We start from the raw sequence: 25,004 nt of genomic DNA, 5'->3' as shown, positions 1-25,004 counted from the left end.
TTACTCATCTGGAGAAGAAAGATGAGGCCTGGTGGTACAGCCCTGTAATTCCAACTACTTGGGAATGTGAGGTGGGCAGGTGTTATCAAGCGTTCAGCCTTGTCTCCTTAAGTTCAAGGCTAGCCTGAGTAACTTAACAGGATGCCTTCTCAAAAAACAAAACAAAACAAAATAAGAGCTAAGGGTTTGGGGTTCAGCAGCAGAGAACCTACCTACCATGTATGAGCCCTGAGCCCTGGGTTCAATTCTCAGCTCTGGAGGGAGAGGAAGGGAGGGAAAAAGAAGGAAGAGGAGGAAGAGAGAGAGAGGGATTGAGGGAGAGAGGGAGGCAAGGAGAGAGGAATGGACATTCTTTATCCTTTATCTGGGCTGCAATGTTGGTTAATGGCTATACACCATTTAAGTTACATCTCAATAAATTTTATTTTAAAAAGCTAAGGTAATAAAAATGCTTTTACATTAGAGTTTATTAGTTATTTTCTCAAAAAACCCTGATGGTGAAATTTTTGTTGGAATTTTGTGGGACAGAAATTGGCATCTTTTATAATACTGTCATCACACTCATAAACATAGTCTAGTTTTCTTGATTGCAGATACTTAAGATTTTCTTTATAACATTATAGTGAGGGATTGTTTTGATGATATATCTCATTTTTATGAAGTAGCCTCATAAGAAATAATAATGAAAATAAAAGTACAGTATTATATTCTTGAAGTTGGTTTTGATTTAGTTTATTCCAGTCTCCTCTTCTTGAACGTCTCTATGGATGTGTTTACAAAAGACCTAGTTTTAGAGAAGTAATGGAAAGTTTAAAACATAGTACCTACCTGGTCACTGGAGATAGATCTTCAAAGAGATCTTATCTCTAGCTATTGTGTGTGTGGGGGGGGGGGTGGTGAGTGTCTTCATCCCTCTCCCCCTCCCTCCCTCTTTCCCTCTATCTCCCCCTTTTCTTTTCCACCCCCCTCCCCCACCATGAATAAACTTCACTGCCACCTGCTCTTCCTGCTGTTGTTATGCCCTAAGTCCATGGGAAACCCAGATGACCCCAAGAATTGCAAAGTCCACTGCAACTTGCAAAAGTCTCTTCTTATTGTTCCGAGTCTTGACTTGGATCACATTCCCTGAACTCACAGAGTAAATGCTGGCATGTGATGCTGAGTCCAGAAAGCACTGAGGTTATATTCAGTATAGTTAGGAATTCCTTGAGTGTTCAGGGTGAAGGGGAGTGGAGGGCTGTAACCATTTGGTGGGAGGGAACTGAAGCTGGGAGGGGGATTAATGGGTGCCTATGTGGGGTTATCAGGGACTATTTTTATGGCCGGGTCATAATTGTCTGTGACCTCTGATTACCTTTTCTCCATGATTTAAACGTTGGGCCTTAATCTTCATTGAGTTTGTTATTTCTTTAAGGTCCCAAGGACAGGCACCTGGGGAGCTTGGTTCTTTATCAGAGGGAGGGCTAGATTCTGGCATCACAGAGGTGGATAGCTAACATCTGGCTAGAATCAAGCTAGCATCTGGCTCCTCCAGGTGTTTTCATTGGGGGAGGGGGGGTTATGGGCAGTGCCATTCTAATGCTGGGCTGGGTTTCCTCAGAGTGGCCAGAGAGGGGGAGGGAGCCCTGGGCTTGCTGCAGGGGGACACAGTGGGACTCAGTGCAGAAACCAGCTGCCTGAGTACTGTGCTTGCCACAGAAGGGAGGGGGCTTCTGCAGGAAAATATGCAGAGGCAAACCATCTGTACACAACACTGAGGTCTCTTTAGTGAGGCTTCCAAGAAACAGGGCAATTAACCACTGAAAGTTAGCATCAGTAATTCGGGGGGCTACAACACTGTGACATTTTACAGCAGTGTGACATGCTCTTCCAAAATTCATGTGAACCTGGAATATCTCTATAGAAACATGTTTGGAATTGGGGTATTTGTATACTAGAGTGTGATATACTCTAAACCTGATGAGAGGAAAAGACACACAAAGCCACACAGAAAGACTTTCTCAGTGCTGTAACAGGATGCCTTAACACAATGCCATAAACAACTGAAGGTAGGAGGATTTATTTTTGTTCTTGATTTCAGAAGGTTCAAGTTCATAGTCCCTGTCCCTGTGCACTTAGGCCAGAAGAGTATATGGTAAAGAAGCATATTCATTGCTCACAAGAAGCAGAGGTGGGGTAGAAAAGTGGGACAACATATCCCAAGGATCTATTTCTTCCTAAAATTCCCATAGCCTCCCAAAATAGTACTACCACCAACTCAGGACCAAACGATCAACATATGAGTCTACTGGAGACATTTTATATTCAAACCATAATAATGACCATATAAAGAAGGAGACAGAAACTGAAGTGACACCATTTACAAATCAAGTATGGTAGGAGCAGGGAAAAGCTGAAAATGGCAAGGAAGGACTCTTTCCTAGAACATCCAAAGAGAGGGCAGCTCTGTTGATGTCTTGATTTTACACTGCTAGTCTCAAGGACAGCAACAGTATCATTTCTATCACTTTAAGACCCAACTTGTAACATTGTAGCCTAGGAGGCAGGAAGCTGCTGCAATCCTTAAGGCAGACACCTACTGTCTCTACTACAACTTAATTATGTAGAAATGATATTGCTGTGGTTTATTTTTTACAGGAAAATGAAACGGTATTATATTAATCCGCTCTCTATTTCCTGTGCTTCTGGCTACTGCCCCAGTGTTCTGGATTCCTGAAAGACACACATACATATACAGACTTATATTTTAAATACCTAAAACAGCTCAATGGCTGGGCCATTTCCTAACTCCTTGTGGCTTACAAACACTCCCCTTCGATATTGCTGAGTTAATACTTACTGAATTTATATTTTAACTTTGCTGCCCTAGACCCTGCTGGGCAGCTTTCCCTTTGAACCTACACGTTGGCTGTCTCTCCCTCCTGCACCTTTCCGGGTATGGCCTGTCTCCTATGCCCTGATCATGGCAGAATTCCCTTTTCCTCCTTCTTTGGTCCCTTCCCCAGAAATCTAAAAGTCCCACCTCCATCTCCCTGCCCAGCGATTGGCCACCAGTAACTTTATTGACCAGTCAAAAACCAACTGGAGACAGGTTTCCTTTAGTCCTATGAGCAGGACACTGCAAACATGCTTTTGGGTAACATAATTAGCATGGGAACACAAGTCACTACAGGAAAATATCCTTGTAATCCGTGCTACCCTAAGACTTGTTTCTGCTATCTTACTCCTACCCTGTTCTCTACTGTTTACTTTTTCTCCTTCAATACTTTCTGGTAAATATTTCACAATGACTCTTGTTAATTGTCAATTTGTGTTCTATTTTTCCTCTGTTATTCCCAAACATCCCCCCACAAACTTGGATCTTTCAACATCAATTTCTGAATTTAATCAGCATCTATATTATCTTCTTTGGGGGGGGGGAGGAGAAGGAGAGGGGAGAGGGGAGAGGGGAGAGGGGAGAGGGAACAGTCTTCTTGGGCCTATCAACATCTTTCATGGGAATGGATGGAGGAGGCACACTAGACCTCTTAACAGTTTCAAGGAGTCTCAGCATTGGAAGTTATTGTAGCTAGGGAGAGGGGACTCACCAAGTCACAGCCATTCCTGAAGTTGATGGTCAAAATAAGCAGTTAGTGGTTGCTCAGGGAGGCAGAAGCATTTTCTTTGGTGGTTTATAAATTGTCCATGCTCCTGCATGTAACTTTAATTAAACTTATTGGTTCACACAAACAAAAGAAGGAAAGAAAAAAGAAAGCAAGCAAGCCTAGACATAGAAGGGAACTAAGTTGGAGCTGGGAAGACAAACAGGATCAACATGAGAGAGATGGAGACAAGAGAGGTACTTGTGGATCAACAGAATCAAAGTATATTCATATAAGGAAATGTCAGAATAAAATCCATTATTATGTATAATAAATGCTAATAGAAAAAATGGGGAAAAGGGGTACAAGATTTGGGCATACTCTTATACCCTCTGATCCCCATGCTCCATGCTCCACCAGTTTGCATTAACTGGAATGTTTCAGAAATTTTTCTTATTTTATAATTGATTTATTAAATTTTTTTAACTAATATGTATTAGCTATACACATTAATGAAGTAACACTTTTGGAATAATGTGAATCATTCTACAATTAGATAGTGCTGGTTATGCAGCTCTGTAATTAGCTTTAAAACTAAATTGTACACTTTTTAAAAATAACTTTTATTGTATCATTTTGTTAAAACATTTCCTCCAGGAATTTTTCAAAGTGTATCAGAGTACAATACAGTTAGATTGAAAAAAAAAGTCAAGATTCAAATTTCTTTTAAAAAGAAAAAGAATTTTGAAGCCAAATGTGTTGGTACAATCCTTAGGGAGGAGGCAGGAAGATCAAAGTTTTGAAAACAAGCTGGATTCCATGGTAGAACCCTGTCCAACAACAAGGCTAGGGACATAGCTCAGGGTGGTATACTTACAAGGCTCTGGATCTGATGCAAGCACTGAAAGAAAAAATTACACATTTTGTATACAAGACTTCCAATGCTACTGTTAAAAACTCAGACATCACTCTCAGAGACCAGTCTGCCCAGGTCAGCTCCATGGACTGTGAAGGGTGAGCAAGCAGACTGCAGAAGCAACACAGCTTCTGGGACAGGCAGAAGCTACATGGCTTCTGGGACAGACCTTGTTTTGGGCTCCAGATATCCCGGTACCTTCCTCACCAGAGGAGAGGTGTCCCCAACATGGGGGGAAGGGATCTTTAGGAGCAGATAAGGGAGCCATCTTGGGTCCCGAATCCCTCAGAGGCTAGACTGTGCAGGTGAGAGTGCTGACTACAGAAGCAACACAGCTTCTGGGACAGCAGAAGCAACACAGCTACTGGGATAGACCCCGTTTCAGGCTCCAGATATGCAGGCACCTTCCCCACCAGAGGAGAGGTGTCTGCCAGGGAGGGCTCTGTCCACCAGAGCAGGTAAGAGAGCCATCTTGTGTCCCATGTCCCTCGGAGACCAGTCTGTGCAGGGGAACAGGCAGACTGCAGAGGCAATGCATCTTCTGGGACAGACCCTGTTTCGGGCCTTCATCTTCAGCCAGGAGGCAGGTCTGGACACCAGATATCTGTACACCTTCCCTGCAAGAGGAGAGCTTGCCTGCAAAGGGTACTCTGACCACTGAGACTCAGGAGAGAGCTAGACTCCCATGTCTGCTGACAGAGGCTAACAGGAAGAACAGGCTCCACCAAGAGACAACTATAACAACTAACTCCAGAGATTACCAGATGGCAAAAGGCAAACGTAAGAATCTTACTAAAAGAAACCAAGACCACTCACCATTATCAGAATCCAGCACTCCCACCTCAGCCAGTCCTGAATACCCCAACACACCGAAAAAGCAAGACTCAGATTTAAAATCATATCTCATGATGCTGGTAGAGGACATAAAGAAGGGCTTTAATAATNCACTTAAAGAAATACAGGAGAACACTGCTAAAGAGGTAGAAGTCCTTAAAGAAATACAGGAACACACAACCAGGTGATGAAATTTAACAAAACCATCCAAGACCTAAAAAAGGAAGTAGAAACAATAAAGAAAACCCAAAGTGAGACAACCCTGGAGATAGAAACCATAGGAAAGAAATATGGAACCATAGATGTGAGCATCAGCAGCAGAATACAAGAGATGGAAGAGAGAATCACAGGTGCAGAAGATTCCATAGAGAACATGGACACAACAATCAAAGAAAATTCAAAATGCAAAAAGACCCTTACTCAAGACATCCAAGAAATCCAGGACACAATGAGAAGACCAAACCTACAGATAATAGGAGTAGATGAGAATGAAGATTTTCAAATTAAAGGGCCAGAAAATATCTTCAACAAAATTATAGAAGAAAACTTCCCAAACCTAAAAAAAGAGATGCCCATGAACATACAAAAAGCCTACAGAACTCCAAATAGACTAGACCAGAAAAAAAATTTCTCCTGACACATAATAATCAGAACAACAAATGCACTAAATAAAGACAGAATGTTGAAAGCATTAAGGGAAAAAGTTCAAGTAACAAATAAAGGCAGGCCTATTAGGATTACTCCAGACTACTCACCAGAGACTATGAAAGCCAGAAGATACTGGACAGATGTTATACAGACACTAAGAGAATACAAATGCCAGCCCAGGCTACTATACCCAGCCAAACTTTCAATTACCATAGATGGAGAAACCAAAATGTTCCATGACAAAACCAAATTCACACAATATCTTTCCACGAATCCAGCCTTTCAAAGAATAATAAACGGAAAACACCAACACAAGGACAGAAACCACGCCCTAGAAAAAGCAAGAAAGCAATCCTACAACAAACCTAAAAGAAAACAGCCACAAGAAAAGAATCCCAACTTTAACAAAAAAATAACAGGAAGCAACAATTACTTTTCTTTAATTTCTCTTAACATCAATGGACTCAATTCCCCGATAAAAAGACATAGACTAATAGACTGGCTACACGAACAAGACCCAACATTTTGTTGCTTACAGGAAACCCATCTCAGGGAAAAGGACAGACACTACCTCAGAGTTAAAGGCTGGAAAACAATTTTCCAAGCAAATAGTCAGAAGAAACAAGCTGGAGTAGCGATTCTAATAACTAGTAAAAAACAACTTCCAACCCAAAGTTATCAAAAAAGACAAGGAGGGGCACTTCATACTCATCAAAGGTAAAATCTTCCAAGAGGAACTCTCAATTCTGAATATCTATGCTCCAAATATAAGGACAACCACATTCATTAAAGAAACTTTAGCAAAGCTCAAAGCACACATTGCACCTCACACAATAATAGTGGGAGAATTCAACAACCAACTCTCACCAAGGGACAGATCCTGGAAACAGGAACTAAACAGAGACACATGGACACTTAACAGAAGTTATGAAACAAATGGATTTAATAGATATCTACAGAGCATTTTGTCCTAAAACAAAAGGATATACGTTCTTCTCAGCACCACATGGTGCCGCCTCCAAAATTGACCATATAATTGGTCGCAAAACAGGCCTCAACAGATACAAAAATATTGAAATTGTCCCATGCATCCTATCNGATCACCATGGACTAAGGCTGATCTTCAATAACAACATAAATAATAGAAANCCAACATTCACGTGGAAACTGAACAACACTCTACTCAATGATTCCTTGGTTAAGGAAGAAAGCAAGAAAGAAATTAAAGACTTTTTAGAGTTTAATGAAAATGAAGCCACAACATACCCAAAATTGTGGGACACAATGAAGGCAGTCCTAAGAGGAAACCTCATAGCCTTGAGTGCCCCAAAAAGAAACTAGAGAGAGTGTACACTAGCATCCTGACAGCACACCTAGAAGCTCTAGAACTAAAGGAAGCAAATTCACCCAAGAGGAGTAGATGGCAGGAAATAATCAAACTCAGGAGTGAAATCCACCAAGTAAAAACAAAAAGAACTATTCAAAGAATCAACCAAACCAGGAGCTGGTTCTTTGAGAAAATCAACAAGATAGATAAACCCTTAGGCAGACTAACTAGAAGGCACAGGGACAGAATCCTAATTAACAAAATCAAAAATGAAAAAGTAGAAATAACAAACAAAACCTGAGGAAATCCAAAACATCATCAGATCCTACTACAAAAGGATATACTCAACAAAACAAGAAAACCTGGATGAGATGGACAACTTCCTAGACAGATACCAGGTACCAAAGTTAAATCAGGATCAGATTAATGATCTAAACAGCCCCATTTCCCCTAAAGAAATAGAAGCAGTCATCAATAGTCTCCCAACCAAAAAAAAGCCCAGGACCAGATGGGTTTAGTGCGAAGTCCTATCAGACCTTCAAAGAAGACCTAATTCCAACTCTTCTCAAACTATTCCACATAATAGAAACAGAAGGTACTCTACCCAATTCATTCTATGAAGCCACAATTAGTCTGATACCTAAGCCACACAAATATCCAACAAAAAAAGAGAACTTCAGACCAATTTCCCTTATGAATATCAATGCAAAAATACTCAATAAAATCCTCGCAAACCGAATCCAAGAACACATCAAAACAATCATCCATCACGACCAAGTCAGCTTCATCCAAGGGATGCAGGGATGGTTTAATATATGGAAATCTGTCAACGTAATCCACTATATAAACAAACTCAAAGACAAAAGCCTCATGATCATCTCCTTAGATGAGGAGAAAGCATTTGAAAAATCCAACACCCATTCATGATAAAAGTCTTGGAAAGATCAAAAATTCTAGGCCCATACCTAAACATAATAAAAGCAATCTACAGCAAACCAGTAGCCAACATCAAACTAAATGGAGAAATACTCAAAGCAATCCCACTACAATCAGGGATTAGACAAGGCTGCCCACTTTCTCCCTCCCTATTCAATATAGTACTTGAAGTTCTAGCCAGAGCAATTTGACAACAAAAGGAGATCAAGGGGATACAAATTGGAAAGGAAGAAGTCAAAATATCACTATTTGCAGATGATATGATAGTATATATAAGTGATCCCCAAAAGTTCCACCAGAGAACTCCTAAGCCTGATAAACAGCTTCAGTGAAGTAGCTGGATATAAAATTATCTCAAACAAGTCAATGGCCTTTCTCTATACAAAGAATAAATCTGCTTGTGGACGTTGTACATCGTGGTGCGGAGCCTAGTGCGCACCACGATGTACAACGTCCACAAGCAGAGATCAAGGGGATACAAATTGGAAAGGAAGAAGTCAAAATATCACTATTTGCAGATGATATGATAGTATATATAAGTGATCCCCAAAAGTTCCACCAGAGAACTCCTAAGCCTGATAAACAGCTTCGGTGAAGTAGCTGGATATAAAATTATCTCAAACAAGTCAATGGCCTTTCTCTATACAAAGAATAAATGGACTGAGAAAGACGTTAGGGAAACATCACCCTTCACAATAGTAACAAATAATATAAAATACCTTGGTGTGACTCTAAGGAAGAGAAAGACCTTTATGATAAGAACTTCAAGTCTCTGAAGAAAAAATTGAAGAAGATCTCAGAAGATGGAAAGATCTCCCATTCTCATGGATTGGCAGGATCAATATAGTAAAAATGGCTATCCTGCCGAAAGCAATCTACAGATTCAATGCAATCCCCATCAAAACTCCATCTCAATTCTTCACTGAGATAGAAAGGGCAATTTGCAAATTCATCTGGAATAATAAAATACTAGGATAGCAAAAACTCTTCTCAATGATAAAAGAACTTCTGGTGGAATCACCATGCCTGAAATTAAGCTGTACGACAGAGCAATTATGATGAAAAGTGCATGGTACTGGTACAATGACAGACAGGTAGATCAATGGAATAGAATTGAAGACCCTAGGTCTTTATAAATGGGTGTGGACTTCTCTGATCTATAAATATAATAGATTTTGTATAGACCTGTGTTCTTCCCTGTCTTCATAATCTATAAATGTTTGCGTATTATCAGACACTTTTTCAAACGTCTGCCCTTTTCTTTTGACTTGATATTGAGTTTGTCAGTAAACATTTGTAGAACACTTCTCAGGTACTGTTTAAGCTGCTAGGGTGCCAGTCAGCAAGAGGTAAGGGCGAGCAGAGAATCCTGACAGAATGTGGGCTCCAACAGGACACAGACTTTTCTGTGTGTTGTTTCCATTGTATCCCAGGCTTTGAGAACAGTGTAAACACTGGTGAATGGTAAGTGAGTAAATATTGAGCACTAATGTTCACTGTTATGAAAAAGAAAGTGCAGGTGTTGTGGAGCATGTAAATGAGAGCCTTCTGTAGGGGATTGCACAGAATTATTTCCCCAGCACAAGAACTAACAACTAAGAGAGATGTTCATTCAAAGTGTTCCTCAAAGTCTTAAACAACTAGTGCCAGCACCCACTCAGGCCCTCCTACAGTGCAGGCTTGTATCTGCTCAGAACTTTCATTATTGATTTCTATAAATGAGAAATTGGATTACTTATTCAATAATATCAGTTTTTAAAAGAAATAAGAAAAGACCTAGTTTAACAACACTTGTTTGTTTTTCTGGCTTCTTCCCTGCCTGAACACTCATGCTGTTTTCTTTTCTGACTTGCAGATGAAGGAGCCTCTGCACACCCTTGTGATGATACATACTGTGGTCCTTTCCCAGAATCTGAACCAGAAGTGAAGGCTGTAGCTAACTTCCTTCGAAAACACAGAAAGCACATTAGGGCGTACCTGTCTTTTCATGCCTACGCTCAGATGTTGCTATATCCTTATTCTTACAAATATGCAACAATCCCCAATTTTAGCTGTGTGGTAAGTATGTGCTCTTGTATGTGAGCATTAGGCCTCATGCTTTTCTTCCTAAGGCTGTGATTCTGAGTATTAGTGATAGTAGTAAACATCAAGTATTTTATATTAACTAACTCATTTAGTCTTTATAAATTTTCTTAGCCCCATCTTACAGATTAGAAAATTGAGTCTCAGGAAAATTAAGCAACTAGACTAAGAACTCTCAGGGTTGTAGCCAAAACCATCCGCAAGCCTAGCTCTAGTATTGTTGCTTATAACTGCTATTCTGCCTCCCAAATGCAATCATTTCAAACTGATTTTACATTCTTATCATGGGTTATACAGAGAAGGTCAGGTGGATTTGATTAATATTATAGCTTTGGTCATATATGCAGGGCTGTAATTAACTTTATCAAGTCAATAATCATTCATAAATTATAGTCTAGCTCATTAATTAAAAGCAAGTTTTAATTTATAAGTGCTGTTTGCTTAATTCTAAGTCTCTTGGTGCACAGCTGACACTTTAGTACTAAGGACAAACAGACTTCTAGGGCTAGATTGCAAAAAGGAACAAAGACAAGATTCTCGCTCTTTATCTCACAAGTGTAACAAGATGCTCCCCACAGGGCATAATTTTCCACTAAGGAGCCATTTTAGAGCCTATAGCATCAGAAGGCATATAAAGTTCAAAATGAAGAAAAACTAACAAATAGTGTTAGTCAAAATAGCAAGTGCCTTTGGGAGAAAGAGGGAGGGTGACTCCCTAGAAGCACAAGGAGTTTTGGGCTATTGCTGTTAGTCCATTCCTTGGCCTGAAAGGTTATAGGCATGTGTTCAGTTTGTGATCATTTATTGAGCTATAAACTTAACATTTTTGTTTTTTTTTTCTTCTTCTTCGACTCCTGACACTAAATGTGCAGAGCCTTTTTCAACATCATTTCTCCAACACCAACCAAGTGACCAATTAGTTCAGTTCTGACACTCACTGCCCAGAGTAACCATCAGACTCCAAGTTAAGACTGCAGTCTCATGAGATGCCATCCACTCCAGATATCAACCCCAAGCAGGGGATTTTGACACTTTTGTGTAACTAAGGAGTTCAAGGTTCTCAATGCCCACCCTCCCCCAGTTTCTATAACTTACTAGAACATCTCACAGATCCCAGAGAAATGATCCACTCACTGTTACTGACGTATAAAACACACAGCCTGGGAATAGCCAAAGGATAATGCAAGGCTCAGCAGAGGCAGGAGGTACAGACTTCCATGTCTCCTCCCAGCACTGCCATATGGTCACCAAATAAGATAACTTCAGACTCCATTGTCTATTACAGGTCTCCCTTTACATGGCATAGTGAACCAGATCTCTGCCCATTCATAATTAAACTCCTCTTCTTAGACTGCTACCATAGGAATGAGAGATGCAATTGTCATCTATGGAGTAGAGAACAAGCATGCTGTTAGCATGCTGAAATGCCCAGAACTGCACCCAACACCAATTCATCAGTCAATCTACAAGTCAAGAGTGACACTGTTTGAAAATCTGGGGTGAAGCCTGTCAAGATGATGGTTTGGAGGTCAAGGTACCTGTAGTACAAATGTGAGGACCTGAGTTCATATCCCCCATACCCAATTAACATGCCAGGTGTGGTCTTATATACATCTATAATCCCAACACTTTGGGGGACAGAAATATGAGAACTGTTGGACATGCTGGCTACCAGCCTAGCCAAAACAAACAAACAAACAAACAAAAAACCCTGAATTCCCAGCTCAAGGAGAGACATGATAGAAGAAGATCCCAACATGTGCCTACTCTGGCCTCACACACACATACACACACACACACACACACACACACAGAGGCACATGCACCAACACATACTTCGCATATACTTATAATACAAAGATATATGGGATAGGGGAAAGAGAGGGAGAGAAAAATGTCAAATGGGTTAAACAGAAACTAAATCACTAAAACTAAGATGAAAATTTTTCAGAAACCAAGCAGTCCCTAAATGTTAATCAGAAATCGTTACATCCTATTAAAATTCTTTAAAATATTCTACAAATATTTAACAACTTCTGCTAACTTTTAAAGTCATCATTAAACTACCTTATATATGAAAATACTTCAATAAAAATGTGCTTCTTGCTTAGCTGAGGGCCCACAAATGTCCTTTTGGACAACTGAAAAGAAGAAACGATTGGGAAAGGCAGTGTCTTATATCTAACTGTGCCATCCTGAAGAACATACTCGGGGAAAAATGTGAAATGCCCACTCTTTGTGAATAGAACATATCCAAACCTCTTACCATCATAGTATCTGCACCAGAACACCAGAAACACAGTGAGCTCAAAGAGGTTTGAACCAGACTTCCAGGTAAAATGGCAGCCCAGAAGCTGCCTCCATTTGACCTAGTCAGAGTCAAACTAAAAACATTAGACTCTATTGTAGAGAGAGGAAGAGCTTTAAAATGTTCACAGGTCATCATAATATATACTGGGTAAGTCCAGAGAGGAGGATAGAGACACAGTAAAAAGGAAGACACCAAGATAAACATGCTTCCAGTAGGGATGAAGGGTGGGGATAGGATAAGGGTGGGGATATGATAAGGGTAGGTATATGACGGGAGCATAAAGAAGCCTCATTCAAAAGAAAAGCCAGGCAACCCTGGTGAAGAGACTTAGCGTGTGGTGTGTCCCGGGTTAGGACGTGTGAGGGGCTCACAAGCCTCAAATCCAGTGGTGGGTTTTGATGATATACTGATGCTTCAATGGAAATGTACACCGAAGTAAAGAGAAATTCGTTTTGTGACTCTGATTCAGCAGGCAGTGACTGGGTACCATCCTAAAACTGAGCCACCCTGCTAAGGGCCTGAGAACCCGGAACAATCTCAAATCAAGGGACTGAATTTAACTTGCCATCATCCCAGGGTCAGAGAAAACCCTGGGAGACCATTGTGGAACAGACACTCAAACAATGAAAAAAAAAAAGTGCAGGTTACTGAGGTGGGGTTGGGGGGTGGGGGGAAGCAAAGACAACCCTGCCCAGTGACAAATCACATCCACTGAGAATAGTTATGATCAACCTTCCCTACTTGCAGCTCACATCTAGGATCCCAAATGAAGTTTCAGAAGCGTGCCTTGATACTGAGAGTTGGACTCCTCCAACACACACTCTACACTAGCAAGATGCTCAAAGGGATAAGAACACACAAGGTCCTCTGGCCAGTGAGTGTAACCTGCAGTCCTGAGCTTCATTTTTCTACCCTTGACTCTCTTTAAACACACACCTTTTAGCAGCACGTTTTCCGTCAGTGTTTTCTTTGTGTGTTTTACTTCCTTCACAAAATCATCTAATCTCACTTATGTATTTCTTCACTCCAGAGAAACCATTTCATGCTGTTCTCTTCTCTTATCTGTGTCCTGGCTCCCTTTCCTTTTTACTATACCCTTAAGTAATGTTTTTACTTTACCATCCTCACCCCTATTTTAAAATTAAATCTTTTTGCTTTTAACTCCTCTCCCTCTATAAATGGATCCATGGGTCCATTTGAGCTTCTTCTTTCTTGGGAAATCTTTTGTTGTTGTTGTTTTAATTTGTTTCTTCACTCGTCTTCCTTTCCCTTTTATTTAACCTTGCTTCTTCTATTGAAGAAGACACAAGGAACCAGAAGCTTCTCATGCTCAAGGAGGGGTAGAATCAAAGCTATAACAGTGCCTATATTGGCAAATGTGATCTACAGAGTTAATGCAATCCTCATCAAAATCCCAGGAACATGGGGCTGGAGAGATGGCTCAGCAGTTAAGAGCACTGACTGCTCTTCCAAAGATCATGGGTTCAATTCCCAACACCCACATGGTAGTTCATAATCGTCTGAAACTCCAGTTCCAGGAGGATCTGTTGCCCTCTTCTGGCTGCAACAGGTACCAGGCATATATATATGATGCACATACATACATGCAGAAATACTCACACACATAAAACAAAAAAATTAAATAACTTTAAATTATTTTAAAAGTCTAATAACAGTGATCAAAGAAGTAGAAAAGGAAACCCTAAAATTTATATCTAAGGACAAAAAAATAAAAAATAAAAATGTCCAAAGCAGACAAAATAATAATAGGGGCCATCAGGACTCAAGTTATATTACAGAGCCACTGTGACAAAGGCGGCATAGACATAGCAAAAAAGTAAAAGTAAAAAGTAAAACAAACAAACAAAAAAGGTAAAAGAAAGAAAGAATGCACACGTGGTGATTTGCATGAAAATGTTCCCCACAGGCTCATAGGGAGTGACGCTATTAGAAGGTATGGTCTTATTGAAGGAACTGTGTTACTGTTGGGGGTGGTAGGAGCTTTGAGGTTTCAGAAGCTCAAGCCAGGCCCAGTGGCTCACTCTCTCTTCCTACTACCTAAGGATCAGGACGTAGAACTCTGCTTTAAAGCTTCTCCATGTCTGCCAGCATGCTGCCATGCTTCCTGCCATGATGGTAATGGACTAAACCTCCAAACCTGTAAGCCAGCCCCAACTGAATATTTTCCTTTATAAGAGTTGCTATGGCCACAGTGTCTCTTCACAGCAATCGAAGCTGTGAAGTTACACGAGCAACATAGTTGTTTTTAAAGGTTTCAAAAACATTCTCTGGCATGAATACAGCCCCCTCAACAAATTGTACAGGGAAATCAGAATAACCACGTGTAGAAGAATAAAATTGCCACACCCAAATCTTTTATACTGCCCAAAAGTAAATCAAAAATGGACCAAAGGGCAAAATGTAAGGTCATGAGACTGCTAGAGGAAAACATGGGTGTATCACTTTAAGATATAGACAAGGGTTATCTGAAAAGAACCCAGCAGCACAGGAAGGAATCTCCAAACCTGGTAAGGCGGATACATGAAATCAGAAATATTCTACACAGCAAAGGAAACAGTCAGCAGAGTGAAGACGCCAATAGAACCGAGAAAACATCTTTGCCAACTATGTACGTTCTAGGATTCATGAAGACCTGCAAAACCCAAACACCTATAAAAAACATCCCCATAAATAAGTGGCTAATCAATTGAATGTTTCCAAAAAGAAAAAAAAAGTGGCCAATAGATATATGAAAAAGTGTTAACATCAGAAAACTGCAGATTGAAGTTGCCTGGAGAGCCTATCTCACTGTAGTCAGAGTAACTATCAACAAGAACTCCAACAGTAAATGTGGTAATGATATGGCAAAGACTAACCCTTGTACACTATTGGTGGAGCCATAAACTGGGACAGCCACTATAGAAGCCCATGTGGAGGTTCCCCCAAAACTAAAAATAGAACTACCTCAACAGGCAGCTACACAATTCTTGGCTACATACCCAAAAGTCTAAGTCACCATATTTGTGTTACCTACTGCTCTACTCACAAGAGCCAGGAAATGGAACCAGCTTAGACACACACCAACAGATGAATGAAGAAAATATGTTCCATGTACAAAATGGAAATTTATTCATCTATTTTCGGGGAAAAAAATGGGTAAAGCTAAAAATCATTCTGGTACAAAATAGGCCACTTAGAAAGACAAATACCTCCTGGTTTCTCTTACATGAAAAACCTCGAACTAAAATCTCTCAGGGAGACATGAGGTGAGGGTGAGTAGGGGCATGTATAACTGCCATGAATCATGAAGAGGACCATGAAAAGGGGGAAGAGATCTTAAGGGAGGGATTAAGGGGAGAGAGAAGGTAATGCAACACACGTGACATAAGAGTAGAAAAGGGGTGGATAGGGAGGGAGGAGACAGAGAAGGGGTGAATTATAAGAAAGTTATGACATGTGCTTAGAAAATCCACAATGAATTCCATTACTTTGTATGCTCATATTTTTAGAACAGTTAAGATTGTGCATATACCTTGCCTAAATAAGCAAAGTGATGCTTTGTTTCTCAATTCATTTTTCATAGTCATCAAAACTAATGAAAGCACAAGTCTCCTGACAGTAAAATACAGTAAATGCAGAAACATCTGCGTTTGTCATAATAGAATATTGCCAAGGCTACTGGAGACAATGTTGAAATTTTCCCATAGAGTCCTCATGACAATGTTTACATTTCTTTCCTATTGGCTCCCGTAAGAACATCGCCATCAGCAAGATCAGTATTAAGTGGTCTGCCAGTGCCTGGAGGTCTGTGCTGGAATAGCCACAAAAGATGGCAATTGTGGCAGACAGTGCCACACGTATTCACGAGCTTAACAAGGACAGCAATGTGGGGCTCAGTTCTCCACACACACCATCGTGTCCCCAGGGTGCTTCAAACGAAGTATTAAATTATTCACAAGCAAATTGAAATTGGAGAGCTGTGTGCTGGTTTCAGCATGCTTCTTTTCTTCTCATTTGTCATCCAATACCTGTCTAACCCTTGCTAAAACGGCTCCTCTGATATCATCTACAAAGGTTAAAAGAACAAATATTTTGTTTGAATATCCACCATTTAGGATTTTGACCATCTTGAGGTGTGTGTGTGTGTGTGTCTGTGTGTGTGTGTGTATGTGTTATTGTTGTTTTCTCCTGACTTTTGGCATTGAACAGGAACAATGCCACCTTGGACTTTCTGCATCTCAGCAGCAGCTTGAATTAGCTTCGTGAGAGGCTCTGTAGTCTCAGAAGCCAGGAAGCATCATTAAATTGATGTTCTTGTTCCCAGTGGAAACAAACACACAGCATAAAGGGAGTCGATCTTCCTTAGTGGTTTCTTAATTGATCCAGAAACATCTGTATATACCTATTGAAATACATGTGGATCAATATGGTTGTCTGAATAGTCTTACAGACTGTGTCTCTTCAACATTCCTATAAGAAATGTTAAGTATCTCTTACATACACAGACATACCACTAAGGATAGGGTATGAATTAGAGATAAGATTGACATTATCATGGCCCTGCCAACTCTTTTGTAGTACAAAGAAATAAGTGCGTCTGAACTAAAGGGCAGAGCATAGACCAAACAAGCAAGTTCAGGAACTGTGAGCACATGTCCTTGCTTGCCCATTCTTTGCTGTGTGACCCCAGGATATTTTAAGCTTATTGAACCTTCCCTTTCCCATCTACAAAACAGAACTGCTGTTTATCACTGGCTTGTGTGAGGCTCAACCAAATGTAAAATGTGTTTTAACAGGTGCTTTGGTCGTCAGCACTGTAAAAATAATAAGTAAAGTGTGTTGCAAAATGGTAACACCATAAATTATCATTACTAAATATAGCTGTTAACTCATGAGACATCTTTGCTCTCTCTGTTGACATGACCACCAATAATGCTCAAACAATATGCCAGTGTCTCTAGAAGTTTCAGTGCAGCAGTATGAATGACACAGTTTCTCCAATTTGCCCACACAGGAATTTGCAGCTCACAAAGCTGTGAAGGCACTTCGGTCGGTACATGGGATCCGATACAGACATGGCCCCGCCTCCCAAACACTGTGTAAGTTTCCTGTGCATGTCATATTAGAATTGTGTCATGACTTCCCTTTATGAAGCAAAGTGTGTTCTTGATAAGGCAAAATTTGTGACTATAAGATTAGCCAAAGAAGATGGGAGGATTGGTGCCTGTTTAGTTTCCCACAGCGTGACAGAAATCACTGTACCGATTTAAACCAGCGCTGAGCAGAGAACATGCTAAGCAAGCAGTAATGACTGCAAGTTGAATTGAGATCCCTTGACAGTGGAAAGTACCCAAATGGACTCCTTAAGCAATTTGTAAGTACTGTAAGTGTGGAAATGGCCTAAGGGAGATAATGAAGTAAATGTTTCAGCTAGCCAGCAGCTTCCCTTTGTCCCTTCCCTCCGCCATTCCTGCTATGAAATGCCATTTCATACCCAGCATCTTCATCTCAATTTTCTCTTGAAAATTGATTTTAAAGTATTTCTTTTATGTAAGATCAAAAGGAACCAGTATATGGAAAGAACTTGGAAACTGTAAGGTCAATTGCTGAGCCTGACAGATGTGATGTCCTAGCCAGGGTATCGATTAATTCTGGTTTTTAATTTCTTCAAATGCAACTTGAGTAATTGGATTATGTCATTCCTCATGACCTTCCAGATTCTACACTTTATTGTTACTGGGAAAATGTAGTGAACAGTCAAGCATGTCTAAATGTCTGCACGTGCATGCAATCACATGCTGTTGTTCCTTCATAAGGCCAAACTTCTCCTTGGTTTCTTTACATAGTCTTGCTGTCCTACTCCTCATTTATTCCACAAAGGTGAACTGTTCATTAACAAGTCAAATGAGTTTCTGCTGAAAGTGAGAAGGACACTGTGTCAATAGGTTGATTCCACAGTTCATGATTGTTGGTCCATGCTGACCTTTTATGATTGTTTCTCCTTCCTCCTCTATCTTTCCACTTATCTCCCCTTTTCCTCCATTCGTCTCCCCCCTGTCACTTTTCTCTCTGACTCACTCTCCCTTCCTTTCTGATATGATCTTAATAGACAGCCAAAGCTTACCTTAAATTTACCATCCCCCTGCCCCAGCTCCAGCTGCATTGCCTGGCTATAGAACCACTCTTTAATAGTTATCTTAAAAGAGAAAGTAATATTTACAAGACACCACATACCAACTGATGACAATATAATACCTATATTGAAATTTTAAAGTCAATGTCTAAGTCTTGCCAGCCTTTTCATTTTGGTACAAAGACGTAGTCACACTATTATATTTACAGAGAACAATCTGTTACCATAGAAATGAGCCTGCCACATCACCATGAGGTAATGCTTGGCACATGCTATCTCTGACTTTGGCTTCTATTTGTACTCTATCCAGAGAGACATTGAACAATTTCTGTCCTTAGCCAAAGCCAAGAAAATCTGAGAGGTATCCAGTTGCTTGGCTGTGCTCTTCATATAATGAGCCCATCCTACTTGTCCTAGGAAATTGTATTAAAAGCCACACTATTACCAGGCATGATGGTGCACACTTGAAATCTAGCACTCTAGAGGTAGAGGAAAAAAGATGACAAGTCCATCTTGGTCTTTATGGGTTCTGGAATAGTCTAGTCTGTATAGCAAATTTCAGGACAGGTTAGGACTAAATAGTCAGACTGTTAGGTTTTGTGGTTGTTGCTAGTGGTGGTGGTGGTGGTGGTGGTGTGTGTGTGTATGTATGTATGTATGTATGTATGTATGTATGTATGTATGTGTTTAAAAGGCCTGGTGGTGACAGCACATACCTTTAATCCTAGCACTTGGGAGACAGATGCAGGTAAATCTCTGAGTTCAAAGCCAGCCTGATCTACAAAGCAAGTTCCAGAACAGCCAGGGCCACACAGAGAAATCCTGTCTCAAAAAACAAAGTATAGGGGGGACTTAGGGTTCAGTGCTCAGTGTTCAGTGTTCAGTGCTTAGTGCTCAGTGTTTAGCATTTAGTGCTCAGTGCTCAATGCTCAGTTCAGCATTTTGTGCTCAGTGATCAGTGATCAGGGTTCAGGGCTCAGTGCTCAGTGCTCTGGTCCTCACACTTGCTGGACCAAGTATGAAGACCAAAGTTTAAACCTCATAAATCACATTAAAACCAGAGTCAGCTGTAAGCATCTACAATGCCAATATGCCTACTACAGGGTGGGAGGTGGAGACAGGAGAATCCCCAGCAGTTCATGAGCCAGCTATTCTGGCATATGCAACTATAAACCCTGCATTGACAAGGTGGAAGGAAATGAATGAAGTTATACTCTGATCTCCAAATGTATGCTGTGGCACACACATGCACACAAGAACATGTACTAGCTTACAAACATGTACACATGCACATACATATACATTTTAAAAAGTGATATTGTTTGAGTAAATGATCATGTATGTTCTGGAGATTTAATAACAGGAGTACATGTATAGCAAACTGGATCATAGAAATTTCAGGAAAGAAAGTACATCAAGATTTTTCTATAAAATATTAATTCATTTAATAAATTATTCCCCTTGGAATTTTTTAATCCTAAACTCTATATACTAGGAACTTTGGGGTGGAAATAAAAAAAGTAATAATAGCACATCCAAAGTGCTTTCAAGTGATTTATTATTTAATTTTAAAAGCAACCCTTATGTAGCAGGTATTGGCATTATCTTTTTTTTAAGGGAGTTTGAGGTGCAGGGAAAGCATGCAGCAGGTGGAAGTGGATACCTGGCATACAGGCAGGGTACTTTCAGTCAGTACCCTGTGCTTTCAGTTCTTGCCTGAAGAGCTGTAGCATATGAGGCCACAGGAGCCAGAGGAGAGAGTAACCAGAATGGACTCTTAGCTATGTTAAGTGCTAATGAGAGGCTAAAAGTAGTATCTGAGAGGAGAACAAAAAAAAAAAAAAGAAAAAAGAAAAAAGAAAGAAATGAAAAGAAAAGATTAGATATAGGATCATTGGGAACCTTCAAGAACAAAGTTTACCACACAAGCAGAGACAAGAACCAGACTAAACATGTTTGAGGGTGCAGCCATCTTTAAATCCCTTGAGTTCTCAAAACAAAATAAGGATAGGGGGAAAGTATGGTAACCAGGGGTATATGGGAATATTATGAAGAGGGATTGTTGAGCATTTTAGCCCATGCAGACATAAGGATGGACACAAAGACCTGGAAGATATTCACAATATAGAGATGGCAGTGTCACGTGGTATCAAGACAGGGTGAGGGAGGGAAGAAAGGAAAGAAGAGAAGGAGGGAGGGAGGGAAGAGAAAGAGGGAGGGGAGGGAAGGAAGGAGGAGGCAAGCAGCATGTCTTCTTCTGAGCTTAAAAAGGGAAAACTTGAGGTTCTAATGTCATCAGAGGAGGTAATGCTTAACCAATTGGGGGCAGAAGTAAAATGGGGAGTGGGATAAGCTAAGAGTGAGGAAGTCCAGTAAATGCCAGGCTGTGAAGCAGCCTAGACATTGCACAACGCACACCACAGGCCCCTCCTCCACAAGGATGCTCTCTGATGCCCTTCCCTGAACTGAAGTCGGTAAAGCTGGTAGTAAGTTAATCATTAGAGAAGCTGACAGAGAAAGGCACTGGAAAGATCTGGGGGAAGTTTTAATGAGATAACCGCCCATGGACAAGTGAAACAAAACCACTGGAAAGCAGGGTGAGGTCTGGAAACTTAAGGCAGAAGGCAGGAAGAAGCTCAACAGGAGTGAGAGAGCACAGGAAGAGAAGGAGATATGGGGGCTTTGGGAGCCAAAATTCCAATTTCCCAGACCTTAAAAAGAAAGAACTGAGTAATAAGAACAACAGAGGTTCCTCATTGTAGATTGCTTATCGGTGGGTAAAGCGAGCAGAGTAAGGATGAAGATAAATGCTGTGGGAACTACAGTTGAGCAACTTTGTGGTCATCACACTGGTGCAGCGCTAAGGCTCAGATCAAAGACAAAACCACATGTGATTTGTAAGCACATGAGCCAGATGCTGAAGAACACTGTTAGAATATTCTTTCAATTTCTGCGTATTATTACTCTCTCTCTCTCTCTCTCTCTCTCTGTGTGTGTGTGTGTGTGTGTGTGTGTGTGTGTAAATTAATGCATACTCCTTAGTGAAGTGACTCTTTTTAACTTTTAGATGTAAGCTCTGGTAACTCAATGGATTGGGCTTATAAAAATGGAATACCCTATGCATTTGCTTTTGAACTGCGAGACACTGGGCATTTTGGATTTCTACTGCCAGAGATGCTCATTAAACCCACCTGCACAGAGACCATGCTGGCTGTGAAGAATATCACAATGCACCTGCTAAAGAAATGTCCTTGAGAGGAACAGTCATCTGGTCTACCAACACAGAGAAAGCAGATTCTGATCAAAAGGCACCTTGGCAAACATAACTGTTTAGACTGGAAGGATCCATGGACCTAAAAGGATCTTTCATGCAATTCGACACTTTGCAAAGACAGAAAAGTAGGGCACAGCCTACTTTGGTATGAGAAGAAAGTCCACTTTATATCTCTTTAGAGTCCTATTTGATTACAATGGGGAGGGAATGTTTTCAAATTCCTTTGTCTCAAAAAGTGTACAAATTAATTGAGGATTTCCCTTCTCTCAACCACTCCATCCTTGATTAAGACCTATGCTACCAACGACATTGAACTACTTGGTTCTTATTTGAAATGGAAACAATCAACTGTATTTCTTAATAAATACATAACTTTTCAAAAACTAACATGATTCACACATTCATCTCAGTTCAGTGGACTGTATACACCTATAAAAAATTGGGCAGATGTTCAAATGAACCCGCAGAGCTGTGGCTCACTGCACAAGATAGACCCTGGAAACACTGAATCATGGATAGATGAGGGGCACCTGAGGCCCACCCCAGCTGAGAATTTATTAGAAGTTAAGAGCTTTAGGATATGGGGAGTCATTTTTCTTCCAGTGTGTATCCACTGGCAAGTCTCTTATGAACTAGTAAATAACCCTACATGCACGTGGATGCATGCAAACAATTCTAATTAACTCTGGGTTACTTTAAGAGTGAGAAGTTAGAAGGGAGCTGTGTTGGAAGTAAAGAGGTGTGGGGGGAAAATGAGGTGGGGTTAAGAGAGGTGAATGGGATCTAAACACATGCAGTGGTTCTCATCCTTCCTAATGCTGGGATGCTTTAAAACAGTTCTTCATGTTGTGGTGACCACCCAATCATAAAATTGCTTTGTTTCTATTTCATAACTGTAATTTTGCTACTGTTATAAATAGTAATGTGTCCCTACCTGCAGGATTAAACAACGAGGATCTTGAGGGAGGGAGGGAGAATGGATGGAACAAGAGATGCAAAGGAAGGAGACAAGACAGAGGTCTGATCAAGTCTTTTATTTTCGAAAACACTTGGCATATAAAGCTGCAAACCACAATTACAAAGTTGAATCAATTGCTAAATAAGTGATTGGGTAAATGTAAAGTGCCAAGTAACCAGTTGAGTAAAAGGAAAGTTCCAACAAGATGTCTTAAGGCTGGAAGGTTCCAACCATAAGATGTCTTAACTATACTCAGGAAACAGAAAAACAAATTTCTTAAAGCAGAAGTTAAGATAATAATTATAAAATGATGGCCCAGGGACAGGATGGAGATTGAAATGCCAAGGGCTTTTGGGCCCCAACTGATCCCCTTTTTGTTTATAGAAACAAGGCATATATGAGATGGCAATGGCTAAATCAGCCAAACCTTAGAGACTCCAAGGGGACTGTGCCTGTCTTAGATCAGACAGGTTGCAAGGACAGCCATGCCAGAATAATCTTACCTGTCATAGGAGAGACCCCCATCCCCTATCGGAGTCCCCTGTCTTAGGTTGCCATTTATACAAGGACGGCATCCTCCCCTCAGTTGCCCGTCACTGGCTAGCCAGTCCATTGCACTAGAGAAGGTGCAGCCAAGCTGGAACTGGCCAACTTAAGGGTCACTAGGCAAGATGTCAACATAACCATCTCTCAGATCTGCCATTTCTAGCCAGTGGTAATGAATCTATAAGGGTTGGGCTTTAATTGCATCTATTTGTCCCTTAATAAAGGCCATGGTTCTATTGAAAAGGAAAGGTCCTAGCGATTTTAATCAATAAGCCAAGCACCAGACCAAGAAAGGGAAGAAGGTAGGGCAGAATTCCATTCCAGGCGCTCCAGATGGGGTTGTCAAAGAGTTCTTGACACCTCTTTTCCAATTCTTGTTGATGCTTTCAGATTCTGTCATGCACAATCCCAGACTTATTGGCATAGAACCAGCACTTTTCTTGTAAAACTAAGATGTATCCTTTATCTGCAGTAAGCAAGTCTAAGCCTCATCTATTTTGAAGAACCGCCTTACCCAAGGAATCCACCTGATCTTGTAGATCCTTGACAGACTGATACCGTATTAACATCATTTATTGGCTGCTGGGACAGCTTCGTATAGCTGTCCAGAGCTACTCCTATGCCAGCTGAGCCAGAGACAAGAGCTCCAGATATCTCGAGCCCAATAAGAAGAGGAATAAAGGATATTGCTCTCTTATGCCAGGGGGTGGGGGGTATCAAAACTGGGCAAAGGAATCCTCCTGGGAGGATCTCAACATCTGGCAAAAGTATTGCAAGGGCGCAGGACCCAGTCCAATTTAAAGGGAGAAAAGGACTGGCCATTTTATCTCCACACACAAAAACTCTACCTTTGCCTAAACAAATTGGCTCAGAAATATTAATATAATAACTACAGGCAGTAAATTATGCCAGGCCAACATCCATGTCAAAGGAATTATTTTTATAAGGACTTAAAAAGCACATAGATATATTAAAACCATTAGGTAATACTTTGAAAGACTTCATATAGTTACAATTTTCCTTATTAAAATAAGGGGTAGAATCATTAAGTAGAGAAACTACTAGAGGCCAAGAGGTACCTAATTCAAGGCACAACCAGCAATTACTAGCCAGGAAGGGATTGGAAAAATTTAGGACTTTATGTGTGGCTATATCATTGCCTCTTGGTTTGGGTCATAAAAGTGGGCAATCATGAAGTGGCAAAAGGTTATCAATTTGAGTTTGGACCTATTCCTGTACCTTCAAATCTCTAACCTGATCAATAGGGCCTCCATCTGGCACATACATAGGAGCAATTTGTGGCCAACAAGACAATTGACCTATTGGTACAGTACAAGAAGCTTGTGCATACTTTTGGCTTGGTCCAAGTACTTGAGGATTAACAGACCAATCTCCACCAAAAGTGCCCTTATAGGTCCTATGAGGTGTAGCTATAAAATAGGGTTTACCGCCAGGCAT

General features: G+C 40.6%; 1 protein-coding gene across 1 annotated transcript in view; it reads left to right on the top strand.

Annotated features, from left to right (window-relative positions):
- The window catches only part of Cpa6 (carboxypeptidase A6), a 364,349-nt gene extending 341,924 nt beyond the window's left edge, over window positions 1–22,425 (top strand). The window contains exons 9-11 of the mRNA XM_021160312.1: window positions 10,098–10,300; window positions 17,650–17,734; window positions 21,836–22,425. Of these exons, the coding sequence (XP_021015971.1) occupies window positions 10,098–10,300; window positions 17,650–17,734; window positions 21,836–22,023 (476 nt within the window). The 3' untranslated portion in view covers window positions 22,024–22,425. The remainder of the gene's footprint in view (window positions 1–10,097; window positions 10,301–17,649; window positions 17,735–21,835) is intronic.
- Window positions 22,426–25,004: the final 2,579 nt, after the last annotated feature.

Source organism: Mus caroli, chromosome 1 (genome assembly GCF_900094665.2).
Source record: "Mus caroli chromosome 1, CAROLI_EIJ_v1.1, whole genome shotgun sequence".
NCBI lineage: Eukaryota > Metazoa > Chordata > Mammalia > Rodentia > Muridae > Mus > Mus caroli.
Note: the sequence above shows the minus strand (reverse complement) of the source record. Positions and strands in the feature narration are given on the sequence as shown.